Source organism: Pan troglodytes, chromosome 23 (genome assembly GCF_028858775.2).
Source record: "Pan troglodytes isolate AG18354 chromosome 23, NHGRI_mPanTro3-v2.0_pri, whole genome shotgun sequence".
Taxonomy (NCBI): Eukaryota; Metazoa; Chordata; class Mammalia; order Primates; family Hominidae; genus Pan; species Pan troglodytes.
Window position 1 is genome coordinate 25,891,044 of NC_086016.1, and position 21,873 is coordinate 25,912,916.

Consider the following 21,873-nt stretch of genomic DNA (forward strand, 5'->3'; position numbering starts at 1 on the left):
TGCACTCCACCCTAGATGACAGAGTGAGACCCAGGCTCCCCCCTCCCCCACAAAAAAGAAAGAAAAAATTTGCAAGTTTATATGTACAATTTCAACTACATGTATAAAATTCTCTATAAGTGTGCATACTTAAAGGAGCCTCCACTGAAAGGCCGACAGAGTCTCTGTCTGTCATGATCTTGTCCTATTAGCAGTTTGTTTATTAGATGACTCAGATATCAGAAGGTCTGAGACACACGACAGGTAAATATGACAGTCCTAAGGGGAGAGGGCAGGGACAGGTGGCAAGTCTGGGACCAGGTGTGGGGCATGGACAAGCCAGTGGTGCGGGAGTGGGGTGTAGAGAAGACTGTGGTCAAGGTTATGAGGAGGCATGGGAGAGGGCCAGGAAATAACCAGGAACTTCCCTTCCTGCAAGGAGGTTCATGAACCAGCCCTGCACCCCACTTGTGGAACACAACATCGCCCCACAGTGAGGAGAGAGACCGAGGAGACCAAGGCTGATCCTGATTCAGACATCTTTCCACCAGGTCACCCCTCATCTATGATACATGCTCAGTCCGGGGGTATCCCCCGCAAGGAAACACTGGGGCTGAGGAGCCCAGAGAGGTCGCCTGACCTGGACTGGGGCTGGGGAGGTCAGGGAAGTCTCCCTGGAGAAGAGACAGGGTGCCAAATGCCAAAAGACCAGGAAGGGCACCAGGCGAAGATGAGGAGGGAACAGCATGAGCGGAGGCCAAGAGGCCAAGGTGGGAGCCCAGAGAGGGGTTAGGAGTGTGCAGGCAGAAGGGGCCACCTGGAGGAGTGGGAGCAAGGCCTTGAATGCAAAGTTCAATGACTTGTACTTTAGCTTCTGGGCAGTGAGGAACCATACAAAGTTCCACACAGAAGGACAGGGTCAAGTAAGCGTTTGCCCAAGCTCTTTTCAGAGGTCACATGGAAGCTAGAATGGAATGGGGTAGGAGACAAAAGGAATGCAGGCATGATATCTGGAGGAACTGTGGACCAGAGCCTTTGCAGATATGTCTTCTCTTCAACCAAGGAGACAGACAGCTCCATGTCTTTATTCTACCAACACAGCATCCCCTCAGTGGCTCAGCAAGTGTGGGACACACACTCACAGCAAGAAAAGCTGCATTAAGGTCTTCAGATTCTCTTTAACAGCAGGTTCTACTGGAGGCAGGTCCTTGGCCTTCAGGACAGCTGGGAGGGCCTCCTGGAAGAGGTCCTCCCGCACTGCAGCCTCCACGTGTTGGGCACCATGCTGCCACCGTGGGTCTGCTTTCAAAGACTCAGCAGCCAGCACTGATGGGCTAGGGGAAGACAGAGTCAGCGGAGGGGCTGGGCATAGCCAAGTGTAAGGCAGCATGACCTGCTTTAGGGGTTCTCTGATTGGATTTTCCCTCCTCCACCGTGTGTGTGATGGGCTAGGATGTCCCCCTCCCTGGGGACACTTGGAGGCCTCTTAATATAGCTGCGGTGAGGGGTTTGTAAAGCCCCATTTTATAGATGAGGACACTGAGGCTCAGAAGGAGAAGTGACTCACACAGGGTCCCACAGCCAGAAAAGACAACATGAGCTGGGATGTCAGCTCCCTTCCCGGATACACCACTGCCCAGCGGGCCACCGCACCCCATGGCACTCTCATGCATCAGCTCCGTGATTGCCACCAAGCCAGCCACAGAGATACGGGACCCAGTAAGGAAGGCCTGGTCCCGCAGGAACTTGTCCTCGAGCAGCTGCAGGCATCCGTCCAGCTCAGCCAAAGTGGCCGCCAACATCTCGGGTGGCACTGACTCGCCCAGGAACACAGGGATTATTATCTGGTGGGCCGACAGGCAGAGAGAGGGGTCAGGGTCTGCCCAAAGCCCATCCTGGTTCCCACCATCATCCTATCATCACCAGTCCTTGGGATTTCTGCTCACCTCTGCTCACTTCTTTCCACTCATAGCCACCAGTAGCTCTCATCTCCTACTCAAACAGGGACAGCCTCCCCCTTCTCCCTGGGTCCTCACACAAGGCAACCAGTGGGATCCTTCTGCAATCTCAATCTGCCCGTACCCTCTCTTGCATAAAGCCTTCCATGGCTCCCCACTGCCCTCATGAGAAAGGCCTCAACACAAAGCCAGCCTTCTCCAGTGCAGTAGCCATCCCCTCCCCACTTTTCACCTCACCTCCTACTACCCCCCACTTATCAAACGGGAATGTGTGTATGAATCCTCCCTGGAATCTGGTTACAGTTTATGCTCCCAATCAGTAAGGTCAGAGTGGGGCCTGAGCCTCTGCATTTCCAACAAGCTCCCTGGTGATGCTGATACTCCCAGTCCATTGACCACACTTTGGATAGGAAGAGTCTATACTTGCTCTACTCAACTTCTCTCCATTCTGTCCTCAAACACACCACGCTTCCTTCCCCACCAGCTGGAGGGGGCTCTGCTCCCAGGCCCCAGAGGTCAAGGCAGACACAGTTAAGGTGTGGAAACCTCCTTATTGCCCAGTGGATCCTCCAGAGAGGCGGTCCCTTACTTTCAGCAGGGCGCGTGTCTACCTGTTTCTTGCTGTCTCACACACAGGGTGCCACCCCTGTGCTGGGCACTGGGTAAGTGCTCTGTACATATTAATTAGGAGTACTCATTTCAAAAATATGTGTGCCTTTGATAAATAAAAACAGTATGTGCATGTTGTGTTGGTGTGTGCTTACTTGATTATTACTGAAGTTAAACATGTTTTCATCCATGTATTGACCATTTCTCTTTGTCCTTCAATGAAACCTCTGCTGATTTCCTTTGCTCATTTTTTTCCTGTGTCTTCGTCTGATGAGTTTCTCTTCTTTTTGTTTGTTCGTTTGTTTGTTTTGAGACAGTCTCGCTCAGTGGCCCGGCTGGAGTGTAGTGGTATCATCTCAGCTCACTGAAACCTCTGCCTCCAAGGTTCAAGTGATTCTCCTGTCTCAGCCTCCCGAGTGTGCCACCGCACCCAGCTAATTTTTGTATTTTTAGTAGAGACGGGGCTTCACCGTGTTGCCCAGGCTGGTCTCAAACTCCTGACCTCAACTGATCCGCCCATCTCTGCCTCCCAAAGTACAGGGATTACAGGCGTGAACCACCACACCCCACCTGTCCGATGGGTTTCTAAGAACATCTTAAAGAACATTACTTCCTTCTGACGTATCTTTTACCGAGATCCTTCCCAGTTTTTTGCTTAAGTTTAATCCATTTTTTCTTCCACAAAGTAACCTTGTATATGTATTGGTTTTTTCTTTGTTGAGTTCTCCCACTGTTCTGAGGCTTAGAAAGTCCTTTCATACCCAGACATCAGAGAAACAGATCCCATGAGAGTAACTGGGATTGCAGGTGTGGGCCAGCATGCCCTGTTATCACTCCCTTTCTCTGAGTCAGCTTTTCTCTCCCAGACTCGTCTACTCCTTGAACTCAGGAAATGTCACTACAGGTGGCCCCAGCTCCCATTTACCTCCCCATAGGGAGCTCCTCTCTCCAGTTCCAATTTCAAAACTCTCAAGGAAGCATTCTGGTTCACTCGCTTGGGCCACTGGCCAGAGGGATGGGATACGCTGAAAGATTCAGCTAGAGTCCCGGGCCCAGCCCTGGACCATCACTGTGCCCCCTGGTGAGATGCCAGGGCTGGGATTCAGGGAGAAGAAAGGAGGTTCCCGGACAGTCATTCCTGCCTCCCGCGGCTGCGGGCTCCCTGCCCCCATCCTGTGCACGAAGTGGGAGCTCCCGCTGTCTGGCAGCAGCTGCTCTGCAGGGGACAGTCTGGACGGTAGAAAGTTCATCCTTAACCCCAGCCTTCCAGTCAAGGTTCCCACCAGTTTGGGACACCTGCAAGTGTCACATCCCACTGGGTGAAACTCTAAGATCCCTTTTAGAGGATCCCATTCGCTCCCTCCCTTCCGCCACCATGCAGCGCCGAGAAACAGAGCTCTGAACGAACCCTCAGATGCCCGTGCGCTGGGGCCTTTCCAGGACGGCGGCGCCCAGTCGTTTCTGGGTCGGGGCGACGCCTGGAACTGGGCAGGGTCCCTGGCACAGGGATCCCGAAAAGCAGACCTGCTTCTCCCTGTCCAGCCGGTTCCCCTTCCCCTTGCTGTCGGCCCCCTGCATCCGCGTCCTCCCTGCCAGTAGAGGGCCCCCAGCTCCAACTCCACCCTCCCAGCTGTGGGTTCATAGCGACCGCCCTCCCTGTAGGGACGCACGGATCTGGTGGTGGAGTCTTGGCCGGCAGGACTGGACAGGAACCGAAGGGGCGAGGCGGGTCCGGGGGTGGTGCGCTCCAATTGGGTGCTGTCCCCAGGGGGTGGGGCCTGATCCCCTATTTCCCGGCGCGCCGGGATCCTGCCACAGCTGCTGCCCACACCGCGCTCAGCGCCTTCACTGCCTTCCCCGCTGTCCTTGCCGCCCCCGCCATGGGCCTAGAGCTGTTTCTTGACCTGGTGTCCCAGCCCAGCCGCGCCGTCTACATCTTCGCCAAGAAGAATGGCATCCCCTTAGAGCTGCGCACCGTGGATCTTATCAAAGGTGGGCCCAGCCCGTTTCCCCGCGTGTCCACAAACCCAGTGCGCCCCCAGGCCCCCGCCCTGCTCTGCCCTGAGCGTCTCGCCGCCCGCACAGCCCCCTCACCTCCTCCTGCAGCGTCTGCCACCAGAGAATGCTGTGGACTGAGTGGCCTTGGAGGGATCACAGCCTCTCTGAACCTTAGCTTGCCTTCTGAAAAGGAGGATAAGGTTACCTTCTGCTCTGTAGGGATGGAAAGAAAATACTGAATGGAGTTTACAGAGTTCTTGCGTGGAATGCACGCATATAAATTCACAAAGCCCAGAAGACCTTGGGAAGAAGGACATGCTGTTGTGAGAATTAAGAGATGGGAAGAGATGAGCCACCCCAGTTTGCCTCCCCTCCCCTGGCCCACCAGAGTCCGGCTAGAAAACTTCTCTTTATCCACCTGCTGCACCTGGCCCCACCCACCAAAGCCCCCCAGCTGCCCCGGAATGTGGCAGGGCAGGGAGGCCCAGCCAGGGAGTGAGGCTGATCCAGGCCTCTAGTCCCAGACCTTGCTGTTTCTCAGGGCTGTGGGGTTCCGCTTGGGGAGGGGGAGGGAGGGTGTAGAGGTGCAGCGTTTTTACTCTGAAGACCTTTTGTGACTTCTTCCTCTTCAGGGCAGCACAAGAGCAAGGAGTTCTTGCAGATCAACAGCCTGGGGAAACTGCCGACGCTCAAGGATGGTGATTTCATCTTGACCGAAAGGTGCCCTCCTTCCCTCACCCCTCACCGCATCCGGAGCCCCTGTGACCCTGGCTCTCCCCACTGGCCCCCGGGCCCCACTGGCCCTCCCATACCCCATGGGGCAGCGAGGGAGGGGAAAGGCGAGGGATCTGGCCGGGCGCGGTGGCTCACGCCTGTCATCCCAGCACTTCGGGAGGCCAAGGCGGGCGGATCACGAGGTCAGGAGACCGAGACCATCCTGGCTAACACCGTGAAACACCGTCTCTACTAAAAATGGAAAAAAAAATTAACCGGGCGTGGTGGCGGGCGTCTGTAGTCCCAGCTACTCGGGAGGCTGAGGCAGGAGAATGGTGTGAACCCAGGAGGCGGAGCTTGCAGTGTGCTGAGATCGCGCCACCGCACTCCATCCTGGGCGACAGAGCTAGACTCCGTCTCAAAAAGGCCGGGCGCGGTGGTTTACGCCTGTAATCCCAGCACTTTGGGAGGCCGAGGTGGGCGGATCACGAGGTCAGGAGATCGAGACCATCCTGGCTAACACGATGAAACCCTGTCTCTACTAAAAATACAAAACATTAGCAGGGCGTGGTGGCGGGCGCCTGTAGTCCCAGCTACTGGGGAGGCTGAGGCAGGAGAATGGCGTGAACCCAGGAGGCGGAGCTTGCAATGAGCAGAGATCGCGCCACTGCACTCCAGCCTGGGTGACAGAGGGAGCCCACTCCAGCCTGGGCGACAGAGGGAGACTCCGTCTCAAAAAAAAAGGAAAGAAAGAAAGGAGAGGTATCTGGGGAGAAGGTACAGCTTGGGGTGTGTCCGGGATGAGCAGGGGCTGACAGAACATGTCCCCGCACCTCTCATCTTCAGCCTTTTCTGAGCCGCAGGGCCTCTCCACTCACAGACTGAAGGCTATTAGAAGAGAAGACAAGGGAACATTTTTCCACTGTTGCGCATTTGTTCAACAAATGCTAGCTGAAAAGAGCCTCTAGTGACTTGTCGCAGACTACCCAATCTACCCAGGCCAGGCCTAGAGGCCAATGCCATGGCCCAAGGGCACAGCTCATGGTGAGGTCCAGCTGCTGGGCAGGAAAAGGACAAGAGGTCAGGTGGCTGCAGAAGTGATGGCTGGGGGCCTGTCAGACGGGGGCCAAAGACATTCCTCCCCTCGTGATCCCTGACCCAAGCGCGTGGACATGCAAGGGACTCCACGGAGCATCCACTGTGTGCCAGCCCCATGCAGGGTTCCAGGGGTCCAGGGAGCCTATTCTGAGCTGCACCGCCTCGGACAAGTCACTTGCCCATTTCTGACCTTGAGTTTTCTCTTGTGCTAAAAGGCTAACAGGAGTCTCTACCTCACAGGGCGGCTGCTGGCATATCACAGAGATGAGGGTCTCAAAGTGCAAAGCAGAAGGTCCAGCCAAGAGTCGGTGCCCAAGGCAACAAAGACAGGAGGAGACTCGTAGGAGGAGGGGGTGGTGTTGGGGAGCTGGAGCTGGAGGGCGAGGCTGGAGGGCAGTCCTTCAAATGCAGAGAAGCCCCCGGGCCCCACTGGCAGATGGGAGCAGTTAGGGGTAAATGCCTGGTGCCAGTGTCCTTATAGCCACTGCCCATTTGTTCCCAGCTCGGCCATCCTGATTTACCTGAGCTGTAAGTACCAGACGCCGGACCACTGGTATCCATCTGACCTGCAGGCTCGTGCCCGTGTTCATGAGTACCTGGGCTGGCATGCCGACTGCATCCGTGGCACCTTTGGTATACCTCTGTGGGTCCAGGTGAGGAGAGCCATCTGGAGAGTGATTGGCCATCAGAAAGTAGTTGGCAGTAGGCCGGGGCCATAGACTGACCCACTCTCTGCCCCCATCAGGTGTTGGGGCCACTCATTGGGGTCCAGGTGCCCGAGGAGAAGGTGGAACGCAACAGGACTGCCATAGACCAGGCCCTGCAATGGCTGGAGGACAAGTTCCTGGGGGACAGGCCCTTCCTTGCTGGCCAGCAGGTGACACTGGCTGATCTCATGGCTCTGGAGGAGCTGATGCAGGTGTGAGCTCAGCCTGTGGGCAATATCCCTCTTCCTGTCACACCCATGAGGCAGACAGACACACTGAGGCCTGGAGAAAGCCAGAACTTTGCCCAGAATCATAGAGCAAGTCTCTGGATGATCTGGGGCCAGAACCCTGAACTTCTGCCTCCTGCCTGGGTGTGGGGTCTCACCCTGGCTGCTCTTGGGCTCTAAGGCTGAACATACTGCCTGGGCCGCTGTGGTCCATTCACTTAGGGGCTGGGGAATGGACCATGTCTCTGATACTTCTGCCCATGGTTCCAGCATTCGGGTCGGCAGTGACAACTGGGAAAGTTGTATGCCCACAACTTTTTCATCCTTGTCCCTACAGCCGGTGGCTCTCGGCTATGAACTATTTGAGGGACGGCCACGACTGGCAGCATGGCGTGGACGAGTGGAGGCTTTCCTGGGTGCTGAGCTATGCCAGGAGGCCCACAGCATCATCTTGAGCATCCTGGAACAGGCGGCCAAGAAAACCCTCCCAACACCCTCACCAGAGGCCTATCAGGCTATGCTGCTTCGAATCACCAGGATCCCCTGAAGGGTCTGGGATGGGGGCCAGGAGATTAGCAACAAGGATTCATTCTGTTACTTACTTGCCCCTTTTTATCTTTCCCTCTTGCCCCAGTCCCTTCTCTCCAGCTTCATGTGAAGCTCTGCACAGACAAGACACTCAGTGTCCTTGGCAGTGCTGCTACTCCTCAGGTGCAGCATACATAACCAGTAAGAGACTAAATCTGCAATATATAAAGAGCTCCTACAAATCAATAACATGAAGAACACTCAAAAATTGGCAAATGTCATCAGTGTTTTAAATAGAATAAAGATTCCAAACACTTTGAATAGAGAACCAAGAGTTATTGGTTTTACTACATTGTTGTGTTATACATATGGAGTAAAAGTATGTGCTAGTAATCCTCATCATGGTTAACCAAAGTAACCTCACAATAACAAGTCAACATAATTGTATCACCAGGGCAACAAAATGTTAAGTAAGTAACCAATTCGAATTGCAAACTGTTAAAGGATATAGGCGATGTTTCACAGGGCATAGCAATGGTCTTTGAAGTCTAGGAAACTTAAAAGATTTCTTTTAACAAGCATTCATGTCTTCTAGGACAGTTTTGTAATAACTGCAAATAGTAAGATTATACATTGTCACACAGACCTCCATGTATATCCATGGGATGGACTCCACCGCAATTATTTTAACGGAGAGAACTTGATATAAAGAATTGGTAACCAAGCATTAGAGAACTCCAAAGACAGAGAATCCAGATTAACACGGAGGTAAACACTGCAAGAAGCTACTACCCTTAGGGCTGGGGGATCAAGGGAGGAATTAGGAAGACCAAGATGCTGGAGGGGCCCTGAGGAATTCAAACCTCCAAGAAAGGTGTTGCTCATCCCCCCTAGCATCACCTTCCAAGAAGGGCAGTTTTCCCCAGTTTGCCCTGAGGTCTTCACAGGAGGCCATGTGGCTGTGGATGCAGTTCTCAAATGTGACAGTAGATGTCACTGCCGACCAATAAACAGGATGTTCCAGACACACTCTGGGCTACCTGCCCACATGTCTTGTGGCCTTGGGGCCCATTTCCCATGCCTGACCTGTGCCCACCATGTGCCACTCTATTGGGGGACCTGCCCCGATAATCACGTAGATTGTTTCCTATTTTTCCTAAGTGTGGGCCGGCTTGAGAAATAAAGGGACAGAGTACAAAAGAGAGAAATTGTAAAGCTGTGCATCCGGGGGAGACGTCACACGTTGGTGAGATCCGTGATGCCCCACAAGCCACAAAAACCAGCAAGTTTTTATTAGGGATTTTCAAAAGGGGAGGGAGTGTGCAAATAGGTGTCAGTGACAGACATCAAGTACTTAACAGGGTAATAGAATATCACAAGGCAAGTGGAGGCAGGGCGAGATCACAGGATCACAGGACCGAGGCAAAATTAAAATTGCTAATGAAGTTTCGGGCACCATTGTCATTGATAACATCTTATCAGGAGACAGGGTTTTGAGACCAACCGGTCTCACCAAAATTTATTAGGTGGGAATTTCCTCTTCCTAATAAGCCTGGGAGCACTATGGGAGACTGGAGTCTATCTCACCTCTGCAGTCTCGACCATAAGAGGCCACGCCCGGGGGGCTGTTTATAAGCCGATACCTCCAGGTGCGGATTCTCTTTCTCAGGGACATTCCATGCTGAGAAAAAGAGTTCAGCGATATTTCTCCCATTTGCTTTTGAAAGAAGAGAAATATGGCTGTGTTCTGCCCGGCTCACCGGTGGTCAGAGTTTAAGGTTATCTCTCTTATTCCCTGAACAATTGCTGTTAACCTCTTCTTTTTTCAAGGTGCTCAGATTTCATATTGCTCAAACACACATCCTGTACAATTTGTGCAGTTAATGCAATTATTAAAGGGTCCTGAGGCGACATACATCTTCCTCAGCTGACAGGATTAAGAGATTAAAGACAGGTATAGGAAATCATAAGGGTGTTGATTGGAGAAGTGATAAGTGTCCATGAAATCTTTACAATTTATGTTTAGAGATTGCAGTAAAGACAGGCATAAGAAACTATAAAAGTATTAATTTGGGGAACTAATAAATGTCCATAAAATCTTCACACTCCACGTTTTTCTGTCATGGCTTCAGCCGGTCCCTCTGTTTGGGGTCACTGACTTCCCGCAACACCACTCCTAGCCGGAAGTATTCCAAGTAACCATTGCAACTGTCCTGCCTTAAGGGTGCCTGGTGGTGGCTTCTGTCTTAGGTCCCATTCTGGCTCTCTCTTCCAGTGATTTCTCATACTTTGGGGGACACTCTGGCCTGCTTTCCTGGGCCTTTTCCATTACCACCCCCTCTCCCCATCAGGCACTGGGGGTGGCGGCCACAGCCTGTGCCTTCTTGATCCATGCTGGCTGCCTTGGGATTGTTCCTTATTGGATGGTTTTGCTTTCAACAGACACTCCAATAAAGTACACGAAATAAAGAATAAAGTTAAACAGTCAGTCCCCGTGCTGTGTAGGTGGTAGTAAGTCTGGGAGAGTGACCTCAGCTGAACTAACCATGCTGTGCATCATTGTCAAGCGGGACCAGCAGGATCCTCAGGTCACCTGGCAGGAGGAGGGGCAGGGAAGGGTCCCTAGAAGTGATCTTGAGTTCCACCTAGTGCTCTTGGCAGAGGGAAGGGCTTGGGCTAGTGCTGGAGGCATGAAGATGGGGTGCGTTCAGGGCTCTCCAGCAGTCCAGGCATGGGACGGGGACGCTGAGGGCCAAAGGCTAAGGTGACACTGGGAAGGGTACCATAGCAAGGTGAGGAATGGCTTTCGGCCATGTGACTGAATTGCCTGTGTGTGATGCGTGTGTACGTGTGTGAATGTCAGTGAACTGTGTGTGTGAACGTGAGTGAATTGTGTAACTTTGTTTATGTGTGGGTGTATATGTGTGTGATGTGAGTGAACTGTGTGTTATGTGGGTGTATATGTGTGTGATGTGAGTGAACTGTGTGTAAGTAGGTGTATATGTGTGTGAATTTGAATGGTGTGTAAATGTGACTGAGCAGTGTGAATTTGTGTATGTGGGTGTACGTGTGTGAATGAGTGAACTGTGTGATTTTGTTGGTGTGAATTGTGTGCCTGTGTGTGTGAGGTGTATGTGTGTGTGTGCGTGTGTGTGAGTGAACTGTGTGATGACTTTGTATTAATGTCAGTGAATGGTATGGTTGTGTATGTGGGTGTATATGTGTGTGTATGTATGTGAATTGTGTGTGGGGTTGGTGTGTATGTGTGTCAATGTGAGTGAGTTGTGTGACTTTGTTGAATATGAGTGAATTGTGTGATTGTGTGGGTGTATACGTGTGTATAGGAGTTAACTGTGTGACTGTGTGTGTGTAAATGTTATGATTGTGTGTGTGGGTGTATATGTGTGAATGTGATACATCGTGTGACTGTGGGTGGACGTGGGTGGATGTGTGTGTGAGTGTGCATGGCTGTGTGTCGAAGAATGTGTGAGTGTAAGTGTGCAGGTGGTAGCTGTGGAATTAAGGCACATTAGGGGAATCCTTCCTTGGCTCTGGTCCTTGGTTTCCCTCCTATGAAACAAGTTGGGTGAATTAGGCAGTCTCTGGCATTCCAGGATTTGGTCTCAGGTCTAAACAGGATTTTGTAAAGTGAAAGCAGCAAACCTTGGGCATCCCGGGAGGTGTCCCTGCCCTCCATGGCTCACCTTCTGCCACATGGCCCAGCAGCAGCTACTCTGCAGGGCCATGTGCTGCCATGACAGGTACTGATCCCTATGGGCGCGGGCCTGCAGGTCCTGGAGGTACCAGTGGTCAGGTGCTTTGTACATGCAGCTCATATAGAGCAAGCTAGCCACACTGGGGGGACATGGCAGGGGCAGAAGACATGCCCTGAACACTCTTCAGCCGTTTTCTGGGGCATTTTCACTATCCCCATGATGCAAAGGAGGAATGTGAGGCTCAGAGAGGTTAGGTAACCACCCAAGGTCACACAGCCCTACACAGGGCCAGATTATCATCTCAACTAATGGCAGCAAGGAAGAAACAAACTGTCATGAACTTCAGCAGGGGCTCAGGGAAGGCTTCCAGGAGGAAGGGGCACCCAGTGTGAGTCTGAAGAACGAGAGCAAGTTGGATATCTCCCCAACATATCCAAAGCATGGACAGGGCCAAGAGCAAGGCCAGCAGGCAGAGAGCCTTCCAGGTGACATGGCAGCATTGCTTCCCACCCTGTCCCATCTCCTGTTCACCTATGGTGAAGGGTTGTGCAGTCTGACCCCCAGAGCTCATCATGCCTCTATGGGTGTTGGACCATCCAGTGATCCCAGGCTCTGAATGTGAATCCAGCTCCACCACGGAGGCACTATGTGGCCTCGGTAAAGGACGCCACCATGCAGCCACCAACCTGGAGGCTGGTTTTGGCTTTCATTTTTCCCACCCACCTCCAACCCTTCAGCAAACCCTGCAGTTAGATTTCAAGAAAAGTCAGAACTGACCACAATCCCCACCAACCCTGCACCACCACCACCTTGGTCTGGGGCTCCAGCGCTGCATGCCAGATGACTGCAGTGGCTTTCTCACCCCTGCCAGGGGGATCCTTTATGACGTAAGTCAGATCACAGTTCTCCTCTACTCAAAACCCTCCAGCGACTCAATCTACCTGTGGTAAGAGCCAAAGCCTTCCCAGTGTCCCATGCTCCCCTCTGTCGTGACCTCCTGCTCTTCCTGCTCACTGCACCCACCCTGGCCCGTTGCTCTCCAGTCTGAACCCCATGCATTGTCCCACCTGGAGCCTTCGCCCTCACTCTTCCCTCCAGTGAGAACACCCTTCCCCTGATGCCTTGCACATTCCTACAGCTCTCTGCTCAGATGCCACCTCCTCCAGGGAGTCTTCCCTCAACATCCTACTCATAATGACACACCCCCACTCTTACCCTGTTTATTTTTTCCATGGCATCCATCAACATCCGATATGCTACATGTTTACATGGGTTACTGTCAGCTCCCCCTTCTATTAAAGGAATGTGAGATCCATGAGGAGAAGGACGCAGACACGTTCGCTGCTCAAGCCCCAGGGCTTAAATGGGGTCTGGCCCTGGTGGATGTTTAGCAAATAGCCACTGAAGCTCGCTGAGTGGTCCCTCGACTCTCCAGGGAAACAGCACTTGCCCCACAGGATTTGTGGGCAAAATGGTAGCACTAAGATGCCTGGTACAGCCGCTCCTCGAAACTTAGCACTCTCCTTTTTTCGGAGGGGAAGGCTGGCGGTGAGGAGGCCCGGAAGCAGACTGGGCCCTGTGGCCTTGTGCAAGTCCCTCCCCTCCTCCAGCCTCAGTTTCCTCACTTGTACAATGCAGGAGGGGACTTCTATAACCCTCTCAACACTGGGTACCTCTGCCTGCCTCAGCCCATTCTTCACCCTGGGGCTGGTGCAGGGCCTACAGTCCATGATCCAAGCCATCAACAGTGAACAGACAGCCGACTGGCCCCACAAGGCCCAGCAGCAGCCCAGGGACCGGTTACCTCTCAGCGAAGGTGAAGTCCCCATCCTTCAAGGCCCGGCACCTTCCTCAGGGCATTCACCTGGGCAAAGGCATCGCTGTGCTGCTGGCCTGCAGGAGAGATCAGAGAGGTGAGTGGGGAGAACCCAGAGTTCTCTGAGGTCTCTGCCCACCCCCACCCCAAAATCCCAGCAGCAGCTTTCTGAGGCCCCTATCTGGGAGGCATCAGGGAAGAGGAAGCCTCTCTGCTAGTCACTGGGTCACAGACCTTGACCCCATCAGAGGGCCACCTTTCCTGTGTCCAGCTCCTTGAAGCATGGCTCAAGGACAATTCCCTGGAGCTGTAATTCACACCCCACCCCTAGCCAGTTCCATCCATAGGTCAGACCCCTCCAGCCTCCTCCCTGGGCTCTAGGCTTCAGCTTCCTATCCCAGCTGGGGCCTTAGGCCCTACTGGCCAGGCTGGGTGACCTGTCAATACCCCAGAGTCCCAGCCAAACATGTTCCCAACCCTCAGACCAACCTCATTCTTGCTGGGAATCCCTGCCCCATTCAGCCACTCAGCCCCCAGTGGCTCAGCTCTTCTTCCTTTCTTATGCCAAACTCTCAAGGCTCCCTCCCCACTGGGGGTTCCCAGGTCTGACTCACTTTAGCACTCTAGGCCAGTGCTAGAGGCTGCATTAGGTGCCTGGTGTTTGGATCAGAGGACCTCAGTCAAGCCAGGCTCCAGTCTGATCATAGGCCTACATGTGGGCCTCTTTGCCCTTCTACTGAATGGACATGCACACCCCTGCCCATTCTCCCTCCACAGACTGCTTCTGTGTCCAGCCCCTGTTCTGTAGCAGGTGACTCAACCTGGTTGTACCAAGGGCAGCAGTTGGGAAGAGTCAGCTGAGCAGGGTCCTCCTTCTGGCCTGCCCAGGGGGCTCTGGCTCTGCTCTCTGCCCTACTGCTCAGATATAGCCCTGCCTCCTCCACTGAATTCTGCTCCAGCTGCATCTCTGTATGCCAGCCAGACCAGCAAACGCTGGAGCTCAGGGTGAGGGTGCTGGCCTCCCCCACTGCCCTGCCACAGGGCCCTCCAGCCTCTAGCCTCTAGGAGCAGCCCCTTCAGCTGGGTGAGAAGCCCCGTGGGATAGAGCAAATCAGATGCAGGAAAAAGAAAAGGCAGAAGAATGCCAAGAAATACATAAAAGTGGAAGAGACCCAGGGCCAGACACGGTGGTGCATGTCTGTAATCTCAGCACTTCAGAAGGGTGAGGCAGGAGGATCACTTGAGTTCAGGAGTTCAAGGTCAGCCTGGTCTACATGGCAAAATCGCGTGTCTACACATACCAAAAAAAAGAAGTAGCTGGGCACGGGGATGTGCCTGTAGTCCCAACTATTCTACTTGGGAGGATTAAGTTGGGAGGAACACTTGAACCTGAGAGGTCAAGGCTGCAGTGAGCCGGGATCATGCCACTGCCCTCTAGCCTGGGCTGCAGAGTGAGACACTGTATAAATAAATAAATAAATAAATAAATAATAAAAAAGTGGAAGAGACATAGGCAGGGGTAGACAGGGACTATTTTACTTAGGAAACAAAGAGGCAGTTTCATTGTTTTTTCCAAGCACATGGGGTGAAGATATTCTTGCCCCATTCCATTTCCCTACCCTCGTTCTGTGCCTGCTGTGCCCTCTCTAAACCTGTATTTTGAAGAATGTTTTGTATTCACAAGGCAAAGATCAAGCCTCTATTAAAATAGCCAGCGGGGCATGGCGGCTCATGCCTGTAATCCCAACACTTTGGGAGGCCAAGGCAAGAGGATCACTTGAGCCCAGGAGTTCTAGGCCATCCTCGGAAACACAGCAAGACCTCCTTTCCCTAATAATAATAATAAATTGGCCGGGCATGTCGGTGGGCACCTGTAGTCCCAGCTACTTGAGGGGCTGAGATGGGAGGATCGCTTGAGCCTGGAAGGTCGAGGCTGCAGTGAGCCATGATTGTGCCACTGCACTCCAGCCTGAGTGACAGAGTTAGATCCTGTCTCCAAAAAGTAAAAATAATAACATAGATAATTATGTAATAGTTTCCACACCGGAGAGTCTGATTCTTCGTGTTAGTCTGCATTCTTGGCCCGATTGCAAAGCAGCGGGGACAGGCAGGGATCCGCGGCCAATATCCCCTGGGCCTGCCTGCCCAGCCCAGCTTTGATCAGCTCCACTGTGCGAAGCTCGAAGGGGATGCCGTTCTTGGCGAAGATGTAGACTGCACGGCAGGGCTGGGACAGCAGGTCCAGGTACAGCTCCAGACCCATGGCGAGGGCGACGGGGTGGGGCGAGGGAGGGCAGACCTAAACCTAGGGGATGGGCCCTGGGAACAAACCCGGGGACAGGCCCGGGAACAGGAACTGCGGGCAGGAATGGCTGGTTGGGGGCGGCGGACAGGAACGGCGGGGGTAGGTGAGGGTTGGGCAGGAACTGCTGGGTCACCGAGCCTGCAGCGGTGCACCTCACCAGGAGCCCCGAGTCCGGCCACGCCCTCTTCACTCATCTCTTGGCTCCTAGAACTTTGGGTCAATCAGTGGCGTGTCTGCTCTCTCACCACCCCTTTCTGGGAATCTAGGCTGCAGGTATATTTCCCACTAAAAGGGAAGAGGAGAGGCTGGGCGCGGTGGCTCACGCCTGTAATCCCAGCACTTTGGGAGACCGAGGGGGGCGGATCACGAGGTCAGGAGATCGAGACCATACTGGCTAAAACGGTGAAACCCGTCTCTACTAAAAATACAAAAAATTAGCCGGGCGGGGTGGCGGGCGCCTGTAGTCCCAGCTACTGGGGAGGCTGGGGCAGGAGAATGGCGTGAACCCGGGAGGCGGAGCTTGCAGTGAGCCGAGCTCACGCCACTGCACTCCAGCCTGGGCGACAAAGCCATACTCCGTTTCAAAAAAAAAAAAAAAGGAAGAGGAGAAAGGAGGTGCAGCAGCCTCCTTGCCCAGTGCCTGGGCCCAGTGCCCAGGACAGAGGCCAGAGAGGAAGGGTGGCTGACTGCCTGCGGGGCTGCCAGCCCCACACCTCATGAAGGAATGAGCTGTCCCTCCCCAGTTGCTGGGGTCATATTTGGTACACTCTAGCTAACGCCTCCCCCAGACGGCTGAGGCCCTGTGAGGCCTATCCAGAGGTTTCCAACAGTGCCTGGCATTGCACAGTAAATTAATCACCATGACACGAGTTTTGCAAAAGAGAAAAGATTTATTCACAGGGCACCAAGCAAGGATGTGGGATAGTAGCTCTCAAATCCACCTTCCCGAAAATAAGGCTTAGGGATAAGCCTTGCTTCCAAGCAGTAGAGCACAGGCCCCAGCCACACTCAAGGGGAGGGGACCATACAAGGATGTGAATAGCAGTGTCGGCCTTGTGGGCCTACAACGCAGAAGGGCCATGCGCTTGGTTTAAAGCTTTGCTGTTGCCATCTTAACATTCTTAACAAGTTAAAAATAAGGGTCCCCACATTTTCATTTATAGCCAGTCCTATCCAAGGAGTTCAAAGATCTCATGAGGGTGGACAGGGCACTGTCTGCTCTGGGCAATGATGGGACCACTAACAACTGTTGTTCTCCAGTCTCCCAGCGCCGACCCCAGGGCCACACCTTCCCCTGGTCTCTACTATTCTTTTTTTTTTTTTTTTTTGAGACAGGGTCTTGCTGTTGCCCAGGCTGGAATGAGTGCAGTGGTACAAACTTAGCTTACTGCAGCCTCGACCTGGGCTCAAACAATCCTTCTGCCTCACCCTCCCATGTAGCTCAGACCACATGCGCGTGCCACCAATCTGGGCTAATTTTTTTACTTTGTAGAGACGGGGTCGCACTTTGTTTCCCAGGGTGCTCTCGAATTCCTTGGCTCAAGTGATCCTCCCACCTCAGCCTCCCAAAGTGCTGGGATTATAGGTGTGATCCACCACCCCTGGCCTCTCTCACATTCTTGACATTTAAAGTTACCGTCATTGACAAGGAACATGGGTACACTCCAATTTACTCAAGAAAAAGCTCTTTTCTCCATTGAAGACATATGTGGCCTGGCTGCTTCCTACTCTAGTTGAGTCTTCTTGTTGTTTCCTTTTTCTTCTTCTCTCTTGTTTTTTAGAGACGAGGTCCTGCTGCGTTGCCCAGGCTGGTCTCAAAGTTCTAGCCTCAAGAGACCCTCCTGCCTTGTCCTCCCAAAGTGTTGGGATTACAGGTGTGAGCCACTCTGTCCAGCCTCAAACTGTGGTCATTAGATCAGCAGCAGTAGCAGCCTTGCCTGGGAGCTTGTTAGAAATATACTAACAGGCTCCCAACCCCAAACCCAGACCTACTGAATCAGACAGAGTCTGTATTTTCATAAGATCCTCAGGTGATCCAAATGCACCTTAAACTTTGAGGAGCTTTGATCCAGAACCTGGGCTGGAGGCCCCTAGGGGCCACCCTGTTCCTCACAGACTGCAAGATATGTTTTTTTCTTGCCTCTTCTCTCTGTCCCAACGTCTCCTTCTCTCTGTGTCTGACCCTGAGGACCCTATGACATCCTCCCAGGGGAGTTTCCACTGCCAAAGGCCTGATTCTCTATAATCTGATGGGCTCCTCTAGACACCAATCTCTACCTGGGCTCTTGTTGAAGAAGCCAATCAGCTCATTGGTTGGCGATCACGTGATATACAACATGGCTGCCTTCCAAGCCTTATGTGTGGACAAGGAGATAGGGACAAGTAGGCATATCATGTTCTGATACCTGGGCCATCGTCTCTCCTCAGGCCCCCAGGATACACGTTTATGGGGAGTTTTCCTCCCTTCCCCCAATATGGTCACTCATAACTTTACACCCACCAAACAGGAGTGGAAGCTACAGGGTTTCACGCAAACAATAGGCTAGGCTGTGGGGCTGAGTAAAAGGCACTGGACTATGGTAGGTCTTACTCCAAGATGGCCAAATGGAAGGGCTTTTAGCTTTCTTTGTTTTTGTTTTATATTTTGAGATATAATGTTCAAATCTACACTTCAGAATAAAAAGAGCCACAATTTATGCTTCATATTTTTTGTAGCTTCTTCCCTATGCTTTTGAACAATGTAATCATATTTTCATTATCAGATATAATTCCCATACCATAATATCCACCCTTTCAAAGTATACTTTAAAATTCAATTGGTTTAAAGCCAATTCAGTGGTTTTTAGTATATTAACAAAGTTTTGTCACCATCACAGTTATCTAATTCTAGATCATTTTCATCACCCAAAAAAGAAACTCTGTACCCAATAAAGAGTCACTCCCCATTTTCCCTCTTCCCCTAGCCCCTGGTTACCATTCATCTACTTTCTACCTCCGTGGATAGGAAGTAGCTGCCTATTCTGGAGATTTCATTCAAATGGAATAATGAAATATGTGGCCTTTTATGACTGACTTCTTTCATTTAGCATAATGGTGTCAAGGTTCATCCATGTTGTAGCATATAACGGTACTTCATCCCTTCTTATGGCTGAATAATATTCAATTTTATGGACTTTTTAGCAAAACATTCTAAGTTTTACTTCTCTACTGTGCTTATTGTTTGTCTTTCTCCACAACAATGTGAGCACTAAAGGCAGACATTTTTGCCTATTTTGTTCACTACTGCTTTTTCTGCACCAAAAGCATCGCCTGGTGTGGGTACTTTTCTAGTTTTAGGAAGGAGAAGACAAGATATAGGTCCTGACTCTGGTTCTGCCTCTCATTCATATGCTACCCTTCCCCTTGAAGAACTTGTTTCTTCATCTACAAAATGGGGATAATACTACTACTCATCAGGGTGGTTGTGAGGATTAAACAAGGTAAGAGAAGTAAATTTGCATGTTAGTTATCAGATAGATTTGTGTTCCCATCTGGCTCCAATGAGGGAGAGGATTTGCTCTAGTCTGTCCCTCTGGGCTCTGGGCTTCTAATGGGCAGACAGCGTCCTCCATGATGTTTGTAGCTGTTAAGCCTGGCATAGTCCCTCAAGACAAGTTTTTTGTTTTTTGTTTTTTTTGTTGTTGTTTTTTTTGAGTCAGAGTATCGCTGTGTCACCAGGCTGGAGTACAGTGGTGCAATCTTGGCTCACTGCAATCTCTGCTTCCCGGATTCAAGCGATTCTCCTGCCTCAGCCTCCTGAGTAGCTGGGATTACAGGCATACGCCACCACACCCAGCTAATTTTAAGACAAGCTTTTGGAATTGAACTGCTGATGGTCTTCCATGAACAATTCAACAGAAACCCAGTAGCGTACACTTCCTTGTATGCACTTGCAACCTCTCTTTACATTTATTACACATTTAATGCTACCTAATAATTCCCTATACTTTTACTTTATCCAATCGTTCAACAGATTCCAACCGAAATACATAGAAGAGTGATATTCCAACTTCATCAGACCCTGAGATTCTATTTTTAACATTTCTTCCATGGATTGTTGAATGTTTCCAATGATTGATCCACCTTCCCTTGGCCTTTTCTACAATACAGATTTGGTTGCATGTCCTTGTCTATGTTGCCAAACTTGCCTCATAGACCCAGCTTGAACACAAGATGGGTGCTTGCTGAAGAGCACGACTCATTCTGTTGAACCTGCATGTTTTCTCAGGTCAGATTGCTTGGTGGCGCTTCTTTAATTTCTTTCAACAGCACATTGTAGTTTGCTGTGTTGAAGTGTTGCTTTTCTTTGGTTAAATTTATTCTAACTATTTTATTCTTTTTGATGCCATTATAAATGGAAGTGTGGTTTTAATTTTGTTTTTGATCCTTTATTGCAAATGTATACTACTGATTTTTGTGTATTAATCTTGTATCCTGCAACCTTGCTGAACTTATTTTATTTTATTGAGATGGAGTCTCAGTCAGTCACCCAGGCTGGAGTGCAGTGGCATGATCTTGGCACACTGCAACCTCCACCTCCTGGGCTCTGGTGATTCTCCTGCCTTTGCCTCCTGAGTAGCTGGGACTATAGGCATGCGCCACCACGCCCGGCTAATTTTTGTATTTTTAGTAGAGACGGGGTTTCACCATATTGGACAGGCTGGTCTCAAACTTCTGACCTCATGATCTGCCCGCCTTGGCCTCCCAAAGTGCTGGGATTACAGGCGTGAGCCACCGTGCCCAGCCTTGAACTTGTTTATTAGCTCTAATGGTTTTTAAGTGAGTTAAGAATTCCTGTAATGTCATCTGTGAATAGAGACGGTTTTACTTCTTTCTTTCTGATCTAGATTCCACCTTGTTCCTTTTTCTTGCCTAATTGCCCTAATAAGTAGAAGTAGTGTGAATGAACATTCTTGTCCTGTTCCTGATCTTAGGGGGGAAACGCTTGATCTTTCACAATGAATGAAGTATGGTGTTAGTTATAGGTTTTTCATAGATGCTTTTTGTCAAGTTGAGGAAGTTCCTTTCTCGTCATCTGCTGAGTAATTTTATCGTAAAAGGATGTTAGGTTTTGTCAAATGCCTTCTCTGCATTAGGATGATCATGTGACTTTCTATTAACATGGTATGCTACACTGATTGATTTTTGTATGTTGAACTGCATTTGTACTCCTGGGATAAATCCTACCTGGTCAAGGTGTATGATCCTTTTAATATGCTGCTGGATTTGATTTGCTAATATTTTGCTGAGGATTTTTACATCTATATTGATAAGGATATTGCTTTGTAACTTTATTTTCTTGTAATGTCTTTTTCTGTCTTTGGTATCAGAGTAATTCTGGCCTCATAGTATGAGTTGAAAAATATTTCTTCCTGTTTTATTTTTTTGGAAGAGTTTGTGAAGGCTTTGTGTTAGTTCTTCAAGCTTTTGGTTGAATTCACCAGGGAAGCCATCTGGTCCTGGGCTTTTCTTTGTGGAATTTTTAAAAATAATTAATATTTTAATCTCTTTATTTGTTACAGGCCTATTAAAATTTTATCTTTCTTCTTAAGTCAGTTTTGGTAGATTGTGTGTTTCTAAAATTTTCCCATTTCATCTAGGTTGTCTAAATTGTCCACATATAATTATTCATAGTATTTCTAAACTTTTGAATTTCTCTATGACCAATGTGATGTCTCCATTTTCTTTCTTTCTGGTTTCCATTTCATTTTTTCATTTTTGTTTTTGTTTGTTTTTTGAGATAAGGTTCTTCTATGTGCCCAGGCTGGAGTGCAGTGGTGCAATCATAGCTCGGTGTAACCTTGAACTCTTGGACTCGAGTGATCCTCCCACCTCAGCCACCCAGTTAGCTAAGACTACAGGCATGCACCACCACACCAAGCTAATTTTTTAAAAATATATATTTTTTAGAAAAAAGTCTCATTTGTGTTACCCAGGCTGGTCTCAATCTCCTGGCCTCAAGTGATCCTTCTGCCTCTGCTTTCCAAAGTGCTGGGATTACAGGTGTGAGCCATTGCACCCAGCCTCCACTTTCTTTCTTGGTGAATAATTTGACCCTTATTTTTTTCACTTGGCTATTCTAAGTAAAGGTTTGCCAATTTTGTTGATCTTTGCAAAGATCCAATTTTTGGTTTTATTGATTTTATTGCTTTTCTATTTTCTATTTCATTTATCTCCAT

At 50.6% G+C, this 21,873-nt stretch overlaps 2 protein-coding genes across 3 annotated transcripts; one reads left to right on the forward strand and one right to left on the reverse strand.

Moving 5' to 3' along the window:
- Positions 1–1,048: 1,048 nt before the first annotated feature.
- LOC112206777 (glutathione S-transferase theta-3-like) lies at positions 1,049–4,727 on the reverse strand. 2 transcript variants are annotated; one of them, XR_010156204.1, is made up of 3 exons: positions 4,641–4,727; positions 1,547–1,823; positions 1,049–1,313 (listed from the first exon to the last, which is right to left on the reverse strand). XR_010156204.1 is itself a non-coding variant. In XM_063808355.1 (3 exons), the coding sequence occupies exons 1-3, from the start codon at positions 2,735–2,737 to the stop codon at positions 1,285–1,287; spliced, it is 342 nt and encodes a 113-aa protein (XP_063664425.1). In that variant the 5' UTR covers positions 2,738–2,819; the 3' UTR covers positions 1,195–1,284. The 2 variants fall into 2 exon arrangements, 1 of the variants encoding a protein (XP_063664425.1); XM_063808355.1 differs by lacking the exon at positions 4,641–4,727 and adding an exon at positions 2,702–2,819 and having other exon boundaries at positions 1,195–1,313.
- On the forward strand, positions 4,172–8,146 carry LOC107966203 (glutathione S-transferase theta-2B). Its single transcript, XM_024352544.3, has 5 exons — positions 4,172–4,538; positions 5,177–5,264; positions 6,859–7,009; positions 7,102–7,275; positions 7,628–8,146. The coding sequence occupies exons 1-5, from the start codon at positions 4,427–4,429 to the stop codon at positions 7,835–7,837; spliced, it is 735 nt and encodes a 244-aa protein (XP_024208312.2). The 5' UTR covers positions 4,172–4,426; the 3' UTR covers positions 7,838–8,146.
- Positions 8,147–21,873: the final 13,727 nt, after the last annotated feature.

Coding starts and splice junctions, on each gene's coding strand:
- LOC112206777 (XM_063808355.1), bottom strand. CDS start 2,737: ATGGATGAAAACATGTTTAACTTCAGTAATAATCAA. Junction 1,824..2,701: donor TTAACTTCAGTAATAATCAA/GTAAGCACACAC, acceptor TCGGCCCACCAG/ATAATAATCCCTGTGTTCCT. Junction 1,314..1,546: donor TTCTGGCTGTGGGACCCTGT/GTGAGTCACTTC, acceptor GTCTTCCCCTAG/CCCATCAGTGCTGGCTGCTG.
- LOC107966203 (XM_024352544.3), top strand. CDS start 4,427: ATGGGCCTAGAGCTGTTTCTTGACCTGGTGTCCCAGCCCAGCCGCGCC. Junction 4,539..5,176: donor CACCGTGGATCTTATCAAAG/GTGGGCCCAGCC, acceptor CTTCCTCTTCAG/GGCAGCACAAGAGCAAGGAG. Junction 7,276..7,627: donor CTCTGGAGGAGCTGATGCAG/GTGTGAGCTCAG, acceptor TTGTCCCTACAG/CCGGTGGCTCTCGGCTATGA.